This window comes from Electrona antarctica, assembly GCF_951216825.1.
Source record: "Electrona antarctica genome assembly, chromosome: 1".
NCBI classification, from domain to species: Eukaryota; Metazoa; Chordata; class Actinopteri; order Myctophiformes; family Myctophidae; genus Electrona; species Electrona antarctica.
This window is the reverse complement of record NC_136806.1, coordinates 31,075,256-31,093,865: the sequence shown is the minus strand read 5'-3', so window position 1 is coordinate 31,093,865 and position 18,610 is coordinate 31,075,256. Positions and strand designations below refer to the sequence as shown.

The window sequence follows — 18,610 nt, the reverse complement described above, 5'->3', positions numbered from 1 at the left end:
TTGAATCTGCGTATACGCGCAGTACGCGCTGATCTTATTCTGCGGACTACATGTGGCTCTTGGGCTTTGCTTGGCATATAGTCTCGGGCCGAGCTAAACAAAATAATAATGATGCTAAAGTAGAATCCATAGCAAACTAATCAAACACGACACTGGAGCACAGAACCGACTGACACAGTGAATAGCAGGCAGACAGTGAAGTAGTATAACGGCAAAGAGGCAATGCAGTGTGTCTGGATTTATTGGAGAAAATGTCACAGAGTTGATGGTCAGTGTCCGTGTGCGCCAGCCATCAAGCACACCGCCACCTGGAGGATCAAAGTGGGTTATGCAAGTGTACCCGGGTGCGCTGTTGAATCTCGGGCAATGTGAATCATAGCCAGCGGGGATCAGGCAACCGTATTCGGAAACGGTTCGAATGAAACCGACTCAGTCCGTCTCAGTGTGAATCCTCTATAAGTTAACTTGGTTTCATACGTCAGAAGCCTTATATTATTGTATCCTTCCCAATGTGCTTTAACCTGTGCTGTGGTGTTGATATTCTTGTTGTTTTTCTAGCTTGGAAAAGTGAGATACATGATACAGACCAGCAGGTGGATATAGAAATGATTTGAATAAATCATATGCGACCACAGGCTTCTGCCCTTTTCTATACAGTACGTGAACACATGTAGAGGAATGAAAGTTGTTTATACCTTACATAAAGAGGCTCCAAAAATAACAATGCATTTAGATACATATTGACATGTATATATGACATATTGACATACATTGACAAATATGTCTAAAGATGGTTATAGCCCTGGCTGAGAAGTGACCGGCATTATGATTAAGTTAACTAATCCGTACCGTGATGGTCTCAGCCAAACTATATGCAGACTTTTGGGTTATGCGCTCTCTATGGTTTAAAGGTAGGGTAAGTGATGTTCTTTGGTTAAAACAAAACATCTATATTGTGATAGTAATCATTGTTATAGAGTGTTTGTTAAGTAACGGGGGTCTCCCGTGACTTCCATTGGAAAAGCATTGAGGCGGCCATGAAACACGGACGGAACAGAGCATGTTCGTTTGATATGTGTGAATGAGGCCTGAGTGTGTGTGTGTTTGTTTGCACTCATCACCCCAAAACACACAGGAAAACACTATGTCGCCTGCTTAAGGGGTGTGACTACACTGGGGACGGAAATGGCTGCACTCCTAAGGCTTGCCAACGTTGAAGCTGCGAGCCGTAGTGGTGAAAGCTGGAACTGCAGACGGGCCCCTGGCCCCTGCATTTATCACGAGGAAACCCTGCGCCGCTGGGCTTTAACATTGAGCACTTCCGCATTTTGGGCACCACATTTTGAAGTAGACCGTTCTTCCAGGTGCTTCAAAACTGCCATTGAGCAACTTCCATTGAAATGAACAGCAGGGGGTGGGGCAGTCTGCCCTCTATCCTTTCTAACTCTATGGTGCTAGTGCTATGGAGATGATATCCTAACTCTATGGTGCTAGTGCTATGGAGATGATATCCTAACTCTATGGTGCTAGTGCTATGGAGATGATATCCAAAGCACCCTCCCTCTATGGTGCTAGTGCTATGGAGATGATATCCAACTCTATGGTGCTAGTGCTATGGAGATGATATCCTAACTCTATGGTGCTAGTGCTATGGAGATGATATCCTAACTCTATGGTGCTAGTGCTATGGAGATGATATCCTAACTCTATGGTGCTAGTGCTATGGAGATGATATCCTAACTCTATGGTGCTAGTGCTATGGAGATGATATCCTAACTCTATGGTGCTAGTGCTATGGAGATGATATCCTAACTCTATGGTGCTAGTGCTATGGAGATGATATCCTAACTCTATGGTGCTAGTGCTATGGAGATGATATCCAAAGCACCCTCCCTCTATGGTGCTAGTGCTCTGGAGATGATATCCAAAGCACCCTCCCTCTATGGTGCTAGTGCTATGGAGATGATATCCAAAGCACCCTCCTTTCTAACTCTATGGTGCTAGTGCTATGGAGATGATATCCAAAGCACCCTCCCTCTATGGTGCTAGTGCTATGGAGATGATATCCAAAGCACCCTCCCTCTATGGTGCTAGTGCTATGGAGATGATATCCAAAGCACCCTCCCTCTATGGTGCTAGTGCTATGGAGATGATATCCAAAGCACCCTCCCTCTATGGTGCTAGTGCTATGGAGATGATATCCTAACTCTATGGTGCTAGTGCTATGGAGATGATATCCTAACTCTATGGTGCTAGTGCTATGGAGATGATATCCAAAGCACCCTCCCTCTATGGTGCTAGTGCTATGGAGATGATATCCTTTCTAACTCTATGGTGCTAGTGCTATGGAGATGATATCCTTTCTAACTCTATGGTGCTAGTGCTATGGAGATGATATCCAAAGCACCCTCCTTTCTAACTCTATGGTGCTAGTGCTATGGAGATGATATCCTTTCTAACTCTATGGTGCTAGTGCTATGGAGATGATATCCTTTCTAACTCTATGGTGCTAGTGCTATGGAGATGATATCCTTTCTAACTCTATGGTGCTAGTGCTATGGAGATGATATCCAAAGCACCCTCCTTTCTAACTCTATGGTGCTAGTGCTATGGAGATGATATCCAAAGCACCCTCCCACTCATAATACGCAGTGTGTGTGGAGTTTACAGCATCTGTATGTTCTGAGGTGTCTGTGCCGTTGGTCCTTGCTCTCCTCCCAAATGTTCATCCTCAGTATATTGATCACTCAGTATCAGGAACATATTGTATATTGTTGCTAAAAAAAATCACACCTGTGTGAACTGAAGTGAGGGGCACTATTAAAGTCTAACTCATGTTGATTAGGTGATGTAATGGTGATGTAAAACAAACGGTGCCAACACAAACATTAAATGCCATTACAATAAAGAGACAAAATGACGTAATGAGGGACAATATGACCCTTCATTGTCAATGGCGTTTTTAAAACAAACATTGAACTAAAAACAAACCATAGGAGGGGCTAGTGCCCCTCAAAAATATATTGAAAAAGTTACCCAGTGGCCCGGGAGGCTGGTGTAGCCGCCTGGGAAGTGTGGGCACGTAGCCTGGTAATATCCAGACAGTGTGTTGCGGGTCCCGATCCCAGCGACATGTGCTGCGTCTCACCCCCGCAAAGTCTTTTTCTCCCAAATAATACTTTCACCATTGTGACTGAGGTCAGTGGGAGTACGGCAGAGAAGCCCTACTGTAAACTGGCCTTGCCGTCAAGCTCCATGTTCAATACTTTGTTCAGTACCTGGTCAAAGTATTGTCCTGTGGACGCGTCACATTTCATCTCGGCCACAAGTCTCTCATGGATCAGTTTATCACATACATTATATGACAGAGAGCATTGATTATTATTTGTGATGTCCTGCACAGTGTCAGTCTGGATGGAAAACTCTGCTTCCTTGACTTGATGTGGTAGCTTGCATTGTGTTGGATGGATGATGGTAATGAATAGCATAACCGATGGAGGTTTTTACTGGGATACCAGCGTGGTTGCAGAGGCAAGATGTACTCGTGGATAAAGGTGTGATGTTGTCATTGGTGCGAATGACATTGTGGGCGTTCCTGTGACGTTTCGACGAATTTGAATGTCTGAATGGCGGTCTTGTGCCCACGTGTGCCGGTCCGCGGGACACGTACCTCCAAGAAGGCGGCCAGGAATTTGGGGCTGCCTGGAAGAATAGAGCAAGAAGAGAACAAATATTCACGCGCGGCGCTTACACACAACCTGCGCACCGCACCCGTGCTCGGTGTAGCCGACTAGCCGGGTTCCATTGATTATAGTACTGGTTATAGTGGCAGCATACCGTTGCATCTCCCGTGGACTCCACAGCCATTTCCATCCCCCCCCGACAGAGTTTTTCTGTGTGTTTTACGCACGCACGCACGCACGCACGCACGCACGCACGCACACACGCACGCACGCACGCACACACACACACACAGGGATGTCCCGATCGGATCGGGTGATCGGAAATCGGAGCCGATCATGTCATTTTCAAATGATCGGGAGAAATAAATCTGCGGTTTTCTTTTTTTATTTCAATAAAATAGTGTGTCTAAATAGGCTTGTGTCTAATGTAAATCTCAAAGAAAGATGTATAAACAATGATATTTTGTGAAAACTGTCATGTTTATGCTTGATGTTTCTCCTCCTGGGGCACTAGTTCCAGCAGTGGCAAACATTTGGTCTCAAAGATCATGCAACAAAGACATTCACAGAGGTGTGAAATAGACCCATGATGAAAACAAATGCAACCCCCAGTCCCCCACTATGCATGATATGAAGATTCAAGATTCAAGACTTTATTACCATTTCAACAGAGTTGATTGGAATTTGTTTCAGTGCACTAAAAACAGACATACGAATAGACACGTAATCACAATTCACATCACATATTCAGACAGTAGAAAAAGTACAAACATCATATGAGAGGGACCAATAAATAAGAATGCAGAACGTTACAATTCATTTCAAATAAATAGCAATTCATCAAGGTTCATCATTCTAATGAAGCAGCTTCACGCTGTAAAGTGCGAGTGAAGAGAGGGTCAGCATTCAGGAGGTGAACAGCCTCAGGATAAGTGCTGTTCTTAAAGCGGGAGGTATTGCACTTTAGAGACCGCAGTCTCTTACCTGAGGGCAGGGGTGCGAAAAGAGAGCAGGGTGGGAGGGGTCAGTGATCACCTTCTGCATCCTACGCTTAGTGCGTGTGGTGTAGATAGAGGAGACAGATGGGAGGTCGAGGCCAATGATTTTAGATGCCGTGCGTACCACCCTTTCCAGCTGTTTCCTCTCTAAGACAGTTGTGTTTCCATACCACACTGTGACTGAGAAGACGAGGACACTCTCCACAGTGGCTCTATAGAAGTGAACCAACGCCTCCCCAGTCACACCGAACTTCTTTAAGAGACGCAGGAAGTGAAGCCTCTGGTGGGCTTTACTCAGAATGTTACTAGTGTTAACTTCCCATTTCAGGGAGCAGCAAATAGTGGTGCCAAGGAATTTAAAGCTGTTAAAGCTGGTCACCAATAACCAAGGATGAGGGTATAATCTCGCTTTTCCGGAAATAATGTCCTGTAGTAGGCCTACTATCTATCTACAAGAGTTTTAACTTTGACTAGACTAGAGTGACATTTCTCGCATGGCATAAGTGTATAAAATATAAAGATTGGATCCGGAAAAATCGGTATCGGCATGTCTCAAAATCAAATGATCGGAATCGGATCGGGAGCAAAAAAACGTGATCGGGACATCCCTAATGCGAATGCAGCATGACGTCACAGAATCGCCATCATTTAGAAATGAGATCATATCATAGGTGTCGAGATCACAATCTTTTTTCGATTAATCATGCAGGCCCACCTTCAAGTACCTGGTACTGGAAAGGCAAAAAAGGAGGATAGAGCCATAGGCGGGTAGAGCCAACTCTACTCTATGGAAAAGCAACATTAGAACGAAGCCTCAACACAATCTTTAGCATATTGTTAGGGCTCCATACTAACTTTACATACTTACCAACACATATCTAATACATTGGGGAGGTTTATGAGATTGTGAATTTCCCCTTGATTACAAGTTTACAACCATTTTTAACGGGAAGTTATGACTTTAAAACAGATAAATTATCCTTTTCCAAATTCCAGGGAATCCATTCCAGGAACCCAGTCAACCCCCGGGACGAGACTTGGGTGCTGCTGGCCATTGGCCCGGTCTAATAATCTGTTCATGGTCATCCTCCTCTCTGCAGCCTTTTTGGGAATATGTATCACTGGCACTGCTGATGACAGCAGCCGAGGCGGTGCTGCTGCTGCCACAAACGTTAACATCATTTGATATTTTAAAACACTTGGCTGTACCTGCCTCAAGTGATTTAGATTTATTTGAGCTAAGTTATTTGAGCTAAGTTGTTCCAAAAAAACAATGAGCCTGCAACACACTCGCATGGACTGGCCAGTTAGAGATAGGCAGCACTTTATTTTGCTTCCCCCCCCCTTTGTTTTAGTCTATTGGCCCCATTTGTATGTCATTCCACCGGTAAAACTCCCTGTACGCCAGATGGTCATTACACTCCTGGTGGAGTATACCTTAGTATTTCTTTTATAATGTTTTTATCCCATGATTTTTGTAACCCATTTTTCACCCCTGTGTCAATTATCTAATGTGATCCTGGGCTCTACACACCCTCCACCAACCTAGTCCCCATATATGGGGGACATGGGGAGAGAAACGGACTTGAACTCATGCTTCCTTCATGCCTGAGTGTCCAAGTTGCTCCTTTACACCTGACAGGGGGGAGTTAGCGTGTGGAAGGAACACGTTATTCCAACCAGTTCCTTTCCCCTCCATCAGGCGCCCCGGCTGGCCAGGGGGAGGCAGTTTAGAGACCAGGATTACTGCATGTTTTTTGTGAGGGTACCTACCCTAGGGGACACGGAGAGAACATGCAAACTCCACACGGGAGGAGTTGGCGCAGACATTGCACATGTCTTGTTTCCAACCAGTGGTCCGGGGACCACCAGTGGTCCTTGGGGGTTCCAGGTGGTCACCAGCTAAATGATGGAATGTTGGTAACCAATTGGACCCTTATAGTTATTTAGCTCTTGAGAGCGTAAAATGATCAAGAGTTACATTATTGTTATACATCTGCATTAGTTAATTTACAAGAAGTCTACACAATTAAAACATAATTGTTATTTTGATCAACATCAGCCTGTTATCGCTTCTACGGTGCCAACATCAATACAGCATTGAATTTGGACAAAAGTTTATCTAACGATAAATATTCTTTAATTTTGGGTCCGAGAGGACTAAATGTCATCAAATGGTGGTCTGCGGCTCAAATGCCAACTAAATAATGGTCCTTGATATGAAAGAGGTTGAAACCACTGGCATTGCACTTGATTAAAAACAAGCACTTTTATAATTGTCTGACCGCCACTGAATCATACCTCCAGGATTGAGGACTGAGGAGTGTGTGCAACTGTGCATGCAATGTAGGCCAGTCAATCTCAGATTTGACCCAAAATAAATTGCAATAGTAATCGTTCAAGGTTTTTTATGATCCTTAGGGTCATCTAAATAACATATTAAAATTGATTATTATATACATTTTGGATCATGGTAAATTCAGGGGTTGAACGTTGGGGTACCATTGAAAACTTATACTAAAAACGACCATAGCCGTCTTCACAAATGTGATGAGGTCATCACATTTGCAGCAAGTGGGCAGCAAGTTGGGCAAGTGGCTTTTGCCATTTGTAGCCCAAGGAGTGTTTTTCGTGCAAAACTATTGCTTGGAATGGGTTCAGAATCATGAATAACCCCCAGTTTGACATGTCACATGCTACTTCATTCACTACTTAATGCTGCATAATTCAAATGTGACATTGTTGCCTTATATAGGTTTTCAATGGTACCCCAATGTTCAACCCCTGAATTTACCATGATCCAAAATGTATATAACGATGGCCTTACCCGTTCTAATATATGAACAGGAAATTATGTACAGTGTGGGTAACTGGGTAATGCGAAATAATAGATTACATTGATTGTGAGGGAATTGTTAATGGACGATCTTGAGAAGTTGGGTTGAACTTGGGCACAAAATTAATGTTATTATATAAGCTAGATATCTGCCATTAACTGTCATTGCATCTCTGTATGTATTTATCTTTTTTTTATTTTTGTCGACGGCACGGGATGGCAGTCATTGCGCAGTCACAGTAATGTAACTTTGGGAGTGTAGCCAAATGGACCCGCTCATTCCATTTTGTGGTCTCGGCGCACGTAACGTTGTGGCTGCTAATTCACCGTCCCGGGCTGAATGGGACTCGGAAAACCCTGTTGTATTTGTGTGGCACGGCGAAGGAGGTGGTGTAGGAGAGGAGTGTGTCACCCACGTGTAGTTAAAAGTTATATCCAGTGACGTTCGAGCAGTTTAAACTTTGCAAATTACTTTGGCATGACTTAGTAGATTGCGGTGGTGGTAGAAAGAAGCAGGGAAGAAGTGGTAGGTGGAGAGAGAGAGGCGTCCTGTGTCGGTCTCGGGTGTCGCGCTTGTATCACTGTAGCATGTGCCGTCTCGGGAGAATGTATTTCACTGGTGACACGTGATCTGCGGTAGATGAGTTGTTTTTGACAAAAATGAATTCAATTAAGATGATTGTTAATTTGGTATTTGTAAGCAGGGCACATTGAGGCTGGAGGACAGGACTGTGTGGCGCTAGGTTAATTGAGGCTGGAGGACAGGACTGTGTGGCGCTAGGTTAATTGAGGCTGGAGGACAGGACTGTGTGGCGCTAGGTTAATTGAGACTGGAGGACAGGACTGTGTGGCGCTAGGTTAATTGAGGCTGGAGGACAGGACTGTGTGGCGCTAGGTTAATTGAGGCTGGAGGACAGGACTGTGTGGCGCTAGGTTAATTGAGGCTGTCCGTGCGGCGTGGCGTTGTGAAATGCCTAAGCGAGCAGCAGTCTTGCTCTGTGCTAAGGAAATTTGTAGAATTTTGAATAGATAATACATTTTTAATATGTTATTTGGATGACCCTAAGGATCATAAAATACCTTGAACGATTACTATTGCAATTTATTTTGGGTCACGCCCCTCTTTAGCTTAGATTTACTGGCCTAATGCATATCTGGGTGGACGGACGCATGCATATTGGTGTGGATGGATGTGTGTCTGCTGGCAGTGGCATCAGTGTATTTGTGTGCCTTTAACCTGTTAAAACCGGGGAAGCATCTGTGTCATTTTTTATTTTGACCACTTATTTAACCATTATTTTATAATTAATTCCAAAAAAAAATTCCAAATATCTAGAAGCTCATGGTGCGTCACTTCGTGCCACACCATGAGCTTGTAGATCTGCTACTTTCGCAAAATCGTGAAAGTGTGTTCAAATGTTTGAATAAGCTGTGTTTTTTTTGTTTTTCTTTATATCTGATCATCTTATTTCCCCTCAATAATGTCTACATTTAACATAAAATCTACATTTTGCTGATATACAGAAAGAATACAAAAGACATATTATATTCCTTAATCAAATATTTATTTGACCATTTGAGATACAGGGCCTGGCAATAGAGCACCGAAGTCTGACGTCACTTTCAGTAGAGGGCACCAACACACAGGTTCATGTATTTTTTTATTTGCATTGAAATCTCCATAGGGTGATTTTAGGTCGCTTCATATAAGAACTGTGTTTGAAAAATAAACCGGCCTTTCTGTCAGGGGAGTGGCTGTGCGTCGTTAATGATGTCCATTCATATTTGATACAGCCAGTTTCTGGAGAAAATGGAATTAATGTGGCCGCAAAAGCCTTGAAACTACATATGTCGCTGCTAATATACGTCACGCCCAGCTGTCAACACATTGCGTTCCTGAGATTCCTCGTTGACGTAAGCTCAGCTGGTGGTGACTCGACTCGTACTAACCACTAAACATTAAATATCAATAAAATAAAAATAAACGTAATTGACATTCAGTTTCTGTTGTGCGACGGGCAGATGCAGCCACACCCCCTACCCGGAAATGTAGTCTCTGGGTTGTTTGACTCGTTTCTAACGCTTATTTTGTTACTCTTTGGGTATATTTGTACATTTCCACCTTCAGTCGATGCTTCATATCCATATGAGTGAAAAGGCCGGGGTGATCGGTTTAAATTTTCAAACACAGTTCTTATATGAGGCGATCTAAAATCCCCCTATGGAGATTACAATGCAAATAAAAAGTACATGAACCTGTGGACTGACGCCCTCTACTGACAGTAGAGGGCAGTGACATCAGGACTTCGGTGCTCTATGGCTTTTATGAGGAATGCAATCAAATGCAAAGTACTTGTCAAGTGTCTTGTCTGTCACACTCACATCACATGCAAAAGCAGAGATATTTCTGTGGCAAGGTGGTGTCCGGGTATATATATTTAAAGTGATCATTTTTAACTAAAATCTTATGGGGGTCCCTGGAAGAAAATATTTTGAGATTGGGTTTCGGTGGTCAAATATACATACAATTTTGGGGGTCCTTGCCTTTAAAAAGTTTGAGCACCACTGAGCAACATATGTTTTTCAGAAAACGTATTTTTTTTCTTGATTGGTTAAGTGTGTCCAGAGCACCGCCTCCCACAACAAGCGGAGTCCTCTCTCTCGTACGTCCTGGCTGTGTCCTCTGAGTCTAACACAAGCCCTCACTGTCTCCTCCACCAGCTGGCAGCCAGTTTATACGCAGGCTAAAACACTCCACTACCCTGTGTGTGTGTGTGTGTGTGTGTGTGTGTGTGTGTGTGTGTGTGTGTGTGTGTGTGTGTGTGTGTGTGTGTGTGTGTGTGTGTGTGTGTGTGTGTGTGTGTGTGTGTGTGTGTGTGTGTGTGTGTGTGTGTGTGTGTGTGTGTGTGTGTGTGTGTGTGTGTGTGTGTGTGTGTGTGTGTGTGTGTGTGTGTGTGTGTGTGTGTGTGTGTGTGTGTGTGTGTGTGTAATCTAAGTACTCATCAACTTCTCAGTTCACCTCATGACTGTCAGCAATTTATCATGGCAATTGACTGTGCACGTTGTTAATCTGCAAATTTGCTTTGCTTCCTCCAGTCTTATTAATGTGTGGGTGTGTTACACGTCTGTGCGTGTGCAGCAGTCTAGCCGTAAATTAAAATGTGTGTTTGAGACAGAACTTTTGGGACAGAATTAATTGTTTTCTTAGTGCGTGCGTGCATGTGTGCACGCTTGAAAGTAAGAGAGAGGTCATTTCGTCATGGTTGGCTGAGTCTACGGGGTGTGTTGATGTCTGTGCCACAGACCCACATCCACCACCATGCAGCTCACTGTGCCACAGACCCACATCCACCACCATGCAGCTCACTGTGCCACAGACCCACATCCACCACCATGCAGCTCACTGTGCCACAGACCCACATCCACCACCAGGCAGCTCACTGCCACAGACCCACATCCACCACCAGGCAGCTCACTGCCACAGACCCACATCCACCACCATGCAGCTCACTGCCACAGACCCACATCCACCACCATGCAGCTCACTGTGCCACAGACCCACATCCACCACCATGCAGCTCACTGTGCCACAGACCCACATGCACCACCATGCAGCTCACTGTGCCACAGACCCACATGCACCACCATGCAGCTCACTGTGCCACAGACCCACATCCACCACCATGCAGCTCACTTGGTGTGCCACAGACCCACATCCACCACCATGCAGCTCACTTGGTGTGCCACAGACCCACATCCACCACCAGGCAGCTCACTGTGCCACAGACCCACATCCACCACCATGCAGCTCACTGTGCCACAGACCCACATCCACCACCATGCAGCTCACTTGGTGTGCCACAGACCCACATCCACCACCATGCAGCTCACTGTGCCACAGACCCACATCCACCACCATGCAGCTCACTGTGCCACAGACCCACATCCACCACCATGCAGCTCACTGCCACAGACCCACATCCACCACCATGCAGCTCACTGTGCCACAGACCCACATCCACCACCATGCAGCTCACTGTGCCACAGACCCACATCCACCACCATGCAGCTCACTGTGCCACAGACCCACATCCACCACCATGCAGCTCACTGTGCCACAGACCCACATCCACCACCATGCAGCTCACTGTGCCACAGACCCACATCCACCACCATGCAGCTCACTGTGCCACAGACCCACATGCACCACCATGCAGCTCACTGTGCCACAGACCCACATCCACCACCATGCAGCTCACTGTGCCACAGACCCACATGCACCACCATGCAGCTCACTGTGCCACAGACCCACATCCACCACCATGCAGCTCACTGTGCCACAGACCCACATGCACCACCAGGCAGCTCACTGTGCCACAGACCCACATCCACCACCATGCAGCTCACTGTGCCACAGACCCACATGCACCACCATGCAGCTCACTGTGCCACAGACCCACATCCACCACCATGCAGCTCACTTGGCAGGCTGGGCTCAAAACGGTGTTAATGTGAGCTGACATGTGATATGCCTGGTCGCTTCTGATTTAGAGGGGTCAAGTTAGGGGCCCTCAGTGACCCACTCATCCAAATGGTCGCGCATCAAGCCAGCCACCCACTCAAGACCATTTTCTGTTGTCATACGCTCCGTTTTCTGTTAGCTGTGTTAAGTACGAGTACTGAACAGTACCACGTACCACTGAAATATCATGATGTCAAATGCCTAATACCTATCATGAAATTTAACTTTTTATTATTTGTCTTTTTTGGGTTTTCTTTTGCTTTAAAAAAAAAAAACCTTCAGAACAGAATATAATTGGCCATGGTTTATCCGAGTGTTTTTTTAGGCTAAAACCTTATCAAACAGGACCATAATACTGTAAATAAAAATAAACATTTCTAGAACATGGAAAAAAAGCATAAATATATGTAGGCAGCTTGTAGCAGCTCCAGGGATTGCGTGTGTTTCAGTTGCACCCACACTGCGTTATTCAACTCATGAATACAAAATGCAATTTTTTTTCGGGGGGTCTGTGTGGGGGTCCCCGGGGGGTCCCCGGAACATCCAGAGCCCCAGGAACGGCCTAGGGCTCATACTGTAGTGCAGTGTTTCCCAACCTTTTTTGTCCCAGGGCACACTTTTCATAGCCTAAAAATCTCAGGGCACACCTAGATATACGGTGTATAGGCCTATCTATATACATATACATACATATGTGTATGTATGTGTATATAATATATACAGTGTGTGTGTGTGTGTGTGTGTGTATATATATATATATATATATATATATATATATATATTTTGAACTAAAGTTCATGGTTCCAAAAAATGAACTATTTTAGTTCTTTTTCGTTCTTTCTTTTTTGAATTATTATTATTATTACCACAGTACCACAGCCCATAGCCATATAGAACCTCAGACTTTATTGAATACATTTTTTTTGGGGGATTTAATAATACAAAAAATATTCCTTTAAAAAAAGGTAAGTAAATCAGCCATTTTCAGCATGGAACAAGTGTACGACGAAGAATAAATCAGGCATCACTGCGCTTCTGTGGAGGGAGGGAGATATATTGTGTTGGCCGAACGAGGCGATCATGTATGAACACTTGGACAGTTGGACAGCTATTTTTAGTGGCACATTATGTTTAATCACAACAACGTCACGTTTACTTTACCTCCTCAGTGTTTGGGTCGGGACATGTAGGACTGTATGTGTCTGCTGTCTACGTGCATATGCGCGAAATGTAGCGTCTTCTGGATCTCTTTTGCATTAACATTTCAATGGCCGAGGGTCGTTAGAGTCTATTGTTCCGTCGTTATCGCAGGTCTAATGGTTAGACGTGTGACAACAACAACGACGCAACAATAGGAAGCCTGCAGCCCAGTAGCTATAATATTGCTTTCGGGGGAGGGTTAGTGTTATTTTCGGTCAAATCAGGCGGCACACCTGGACACATCAAACAGCACAGTAAAGTGCCGCGGCACACAGGTTGGGAAACACTGCTGTAGTGCACTCTGTGCCACTTTACTCTGTGCTGTACTCTACTGGCCACTTTAGGTCTTGCAGCTTTCCGTGCTCGGACCAACAGACAGACACAGAGACAGACATACGGACGGACACACATAGCTCCGTAATGGAGCGGAGGCACTGCTCAAAAATAAAGTGACCAATTTTGACCCGCAAGGAATAAATTGATCTGCAAGGTTAAAGGCAAGCTGCACTATCAGTCTATGTAACTTTCCTCTTCTACCCCGGATTTGAACCTGGTTTCAAATGCTGCTAAAGTGCTGACATGTTTTACCATTGAGCTAATAGAGCCGGACTGCTTGCTTGTGGAATAAATTAAATCTTGACCATCAGGTCAAAATTCATGTCGGAGCCTTTGTCCAGATGAGACACGACCTTTGATCATTCTAAATGTTTCAATAGAAGAGCAGGGAGACATCAGTCCTTTGTCCAGATGAGACACGACCTTTGATCATTCTAAATGTTTCAAGAGCAGGGAGACATCAGGCCTTTGTCCAGATGAGACACGACCTTTGATCATTCTAAATGTTTCAATAGAAGAGCAGGGAGACACAATACAACCACCCCAAATACGTTCTATTGTACCAGTAAGAGGCCCTGAGGGCGAGAATCCTCGTTGAATCAACAGAGCTTCTTAATACGGAACAGTTAAGTATTCATCTGGTATCAGTGAGGTCAGATGTAGAGTTGCTGGCCGGCTCTATATATGCAGATCTAGTATGTCAAACCATGGCATGTATGTATATCCAGGGTTTGATGAGGTCAGTGTCGTGATCTTCATATATGGAGATCCAGGTGATGATAGTCAGCTCCACATGTGGAGATCCATGTGTTGTACCAACTTGGTTCATTTGCAAGTGTGACTCGGCAACCACTCTGGTTACTCATCACAATATGGCCATATATTGACATTCCCATATATTTCTCCTGTTTTTCATTGACCAAAAAACGCATAATGAAAGCATGCATGGTATGGCCAGGGTTCATGGCCATATATCGCGTGTCTCTTGAGTGCACTGACAACCATACCGCGTGTGTGTGTGTGTGTGTGTGTGTGTGTGTGTGTGTGTGTGTGTGTGTGTGTGTGTGTGTGTGTGTGTGTGTGTGTGTGTGTGTGTGTGTGTGTGTGTGTGTGTGTGTGTGTGTGTGTGTGTGTGTGTGTGTGTGTGTGTGTGTGTGTGTGTGTGTGTGTGTGTGTGTGTGTGTGTGTGTGTGTGTGTGTGTGTGGAGGCGTGAGGTTTTCATAGTCATCTCTGAGCTACGGTCGCAATTAACATACTCTGACATACAGATTGGACAAAATTACATTTTATCCATGAAACACAACCGGTACATAGTGAGGCTTTAAAAACATGCACCTTCTTGGCTCAACCCAAAATACTTGGGTATGTCAAATCAATATATCAAAAGTCGGTGGTCCACATAGCATTCTTATTTTGGAGGAACAGAGGAAACACAAGTCTCTATATACAACCATATAATCTCTAGGTTAATAATTAATTTGTGGCTGCCAATTAAGAGGCTTTTAATGACCTGGATTGAGGTGACCCCCTGGCAAAGGTCTTTGAATAGCTCCAGCCTTTCTACTGGATTCTATAAGCAGCATCGACACATTATAGAGAGAATGGGAAATTTGATTGGACTGCTTTGTTGAGATGATTGTGATTGGACTGCTTGACGGCGGCAAATCTATGGTATTGTAATGGTAGTTCTGATTGGACTGCTAATAAATGGTTTTTTTTATTGCGATTGTGATGGAGAGTCCAGTATTGCGAGGTAACTCATATTGGAGAATTAGACAATATTAGCCTTTTTTATTTTGGTCACGTCACCCAATATGTGCGATTGTGCCTGAATTTCTGAGTTAGAATTTGAATAGATAAACTGGGCTAATTTCACAGTCTGATGAGCAGACAAACGGAAGCATGCTGGACTGGTGCACTTAATAAAGACAGTGCGGTTTAAAAGAGGACTTTTTGTGTGTGTGTGTGTGTCTGTTTGTTCATGGCCTGCTCCTGTGTACTTTGCGTCGGTGTCTGTCTGTGTGTCTGCCCATCTGTCTGTGGGCTGTTCAAGCAGTGTGTTATTTTGGCGTTCCTCTGCACGTCGTGACTGGAGGGTTTGGGTTTCTGCAATTAGTCTGTGAATCACTTCTATAATGATATGACTAAACCGTTGGCTGGTAGGGCAAAATAACAGTTGGTTGGTTGGCATCTTAGGAGCGGTTCTGTTGCTGTTGTGTTCTGTTCTGTTGTGTTGCTCTTGCAATTTTACTTGGCCTTGTTCTAGTAGTGTGTTAAACTGTGGAAACATTTTCTACTATAGGCAAGGCAAAACTTTATCTGTATAACAACTTTTAAAGGTCGTCCTACAACATGAAATTCAACTTTTCCAAATTTGTTTGTTTTTTGCGCTCCCCTATGTGTTTTCTATCCCCACAATCCCACGCAATTTTGAACAATCAGGATTTCTCATCATATAGGGGCTTTTATGGAAATTTCTCTCAAACGGCTCAACTGATTTGGTCGTACCCGTGATGTCATTTGTATCACCCTACTTCGTATAATTCCTCCCCCTCAGTCTTCAGTTCCAAAATTGCATTTCCATTTTATTTACAATGTCCGCCATTGTTGATTTTCCAAGCTGGCATGGAATGGAAACAAGCTTGGGTTTATCTAGCATCAGTATTATAATGACTCAAGATTAAATAATTTGCATATCAGCGCCCCCACCACCTCAGGACATTGTGGTACTGCAGCTAAAACTGCTTCAGAAGCCAGAATGAAATGACATGGACTGGTTATATCAGAGTGTGATTTAGGCTCAAACCATTCGAAATACGTTTGAGGGACATAAACAATATGATATTCAATTTAAAACTGTTTTAAAATGCATGTTGTAGTTCCTTTAATGTTATCATATCTGTTCAACAAGTACACAAAGGTTATTTTAATTAATTAATTAAACAAAAATATGCTTTTTGTAAAGGGCATGTAATGGGAAGTAGAGATAACGGACCCCACCCATGACCCACATATACTCGAGGAAATTTAGCTGGTCTGTAACACAAGTGATGACACATGGTATATACAAACATCTGCTTGCTTCTGCTGTTGAACCCGTGCAACCTTTGGCTTTGACAGGTGACAATACAGGTTTGTGCACTGTCTGGAATGCGGTCATAATGTGTTACCCAACTTCAATATAGACTGTCAATATCTTACTTTGAAGAATTGAACATTGTCATTCATTTCTGAAAGGAAAGTATTTGGCGAGGTCTCCAAGAGTCTTGCAGTCTTGGCTGTCTTACCATTATATTGTATTGCCATCTTGATAAATGTCACATAGTACCGATGGTGGGGAATTGACCCCCAATTAAATGCTGGCGAATTTCAGCTGTGGTTCACCGGCCCTTCAAGCTACTTTGGAAAGAAACCAGCCATCAGTATTGAATTCAGGACGTACAAGCGTGCCCCTGAAAGTCATTCTGTCATTCCGTTTGTGTGTAAGTGTTGAAAGTAGCCAGTACGTTTTTTTTTTACCCCAGTCCTTACCAGTCCTTACAGTGGTTTCTCCCATTCTCTCCTTCCCTGTGTAGGCTCCAATGAGAGGCTGTTCATGATGCGGAGCTAACACCGCCGGCCGCACAACTACAGCAACAGACGGTGGCGACGCCACCATCCACGGACTTCACATGGCGGCACTAGGGGTAAGACTGACAAACACAGACTTCACATGGCGGTACTAGGGGTAAGACTGACAAACACAGACTTCACATGGCGGTACTAGGGGTAAGACTGACATACATGGACTAAACATGGCAGCACTAGGGATAAGACTGACATACATGGACTAAACATGGCAGCACTAGGGATAAGACTGACATACATGGACTAAACATGGCAGCACTAGGGATAAGACTGACATACATGGACTAAACATGGCAGCACTAGGGATAAGACTGACATACATGGACTAAACATGGCAGCACTAGGGATAAGACTGACATACATGGACTAAACATGGCAGCACTAGCGATAAGACTGACATACATGGACTAAACATGGCAGCACTAGGGATAAGACTGACATACATGGACTAAACATGGTGGCACTAGGGATAAGACTGACATACATGGACTAAACATGGCAGCACTAGGGATAAGACTGACATACATGGACTAAACATGGCAGCACTAGGGATAAGACTGACATACATGGACTAAACATGGTGGCACTAGGGATAAGACTGACATACATGGACTAAACATGGCAGCACTAGGGATAAGACTGACATACATGGACTAAACATGGCAGCACTAGGGATAAGACTGACATACATGGACTAAACATGGCGGTACTAGGGGTAAGACTGACAAACACAGACTTCACATGGCGGCACTAGGGGTAAGACTGACAAACACGGACTTCACATGGCGGCACTAGGGGTAAGACTGACAAACACAGACTTCACATGGCGGCACTAGGGGTAAGACTGACAAACACGGACTTCACATGGCGGCACTAGGGGTAAGACTGACAAACGGGGCACAGATCAAGCAGGAAGCAGCCGACACGCACCGTAGGCAATGCATTGGGCCTCAGTTTCCCAGCAGCCCTTGCAAGCCAGTGATAGGTCGATTACCATGTTCAGCAGGGGAAAAGACAAGATAAAAAATTTAAAAAAAGATTTAGCGTGTTCCGCAGTCAAACTGTTAATGTTAAGGAACCCCAATCTGAATATGTTGTTCCAGGGACCCCCCCAGAAGCAAAGACTTGCAGTCAGTCAGTCAGTCAGTCACTCACTCACTCACTCACTGGTAAATGGTCCATTTATATAGCGCTTTCATCCAAAGCGCTTCTCTCTAAATGCTGCATCTCAAGGGGCCATCCTCTCAATACAATTCTGACAAATTCTAAAATTTACATTCGCCACATTCAATGCATGGGATGTTGTCGTCCTCATGCCAGCAGTGAGCAGTCAGAGTGCATGTTTGCCAAGGAGAGGGGTGGTGATCTCGGTTTTGCATTTACTGTGTACACTCACTCACTCTACAT

The 18,610-nt window shown here is 44.4% G+C and overlaps 1 protein-coding gene across 3 annotated transcripts in view; it reads left to right on the top strand.

Annotated features, from left to right (window-relative positions):
• pcgf3 (polycomb group ring finger 3) overlaps positions 1-18,610 on the top strand; it is a 61,442-nt gene that overhangs the window by 13,643 nt on the left and 29,189 nt on the right. For 2 of the 3 annotated variants that reach the window (XM_079511886.1, XM_079511885.1), the window contains one exon: positions 17,152-17,262. In XM_079511886.1, the coding sequence (XP_079368012.1) occupies positions 17,248-17,262 (15 nt within the window). In that variant the 5' untranslated portion in view covers positions 17,152-17,247. Of the gene's footprint in view, positions 1-17,151; positions 17,263-18,061; positions 18,083-18,610 lie in introns of those variants that run through there. The other variant, XM_079511887.1, reaches the window with a different exon arrangement.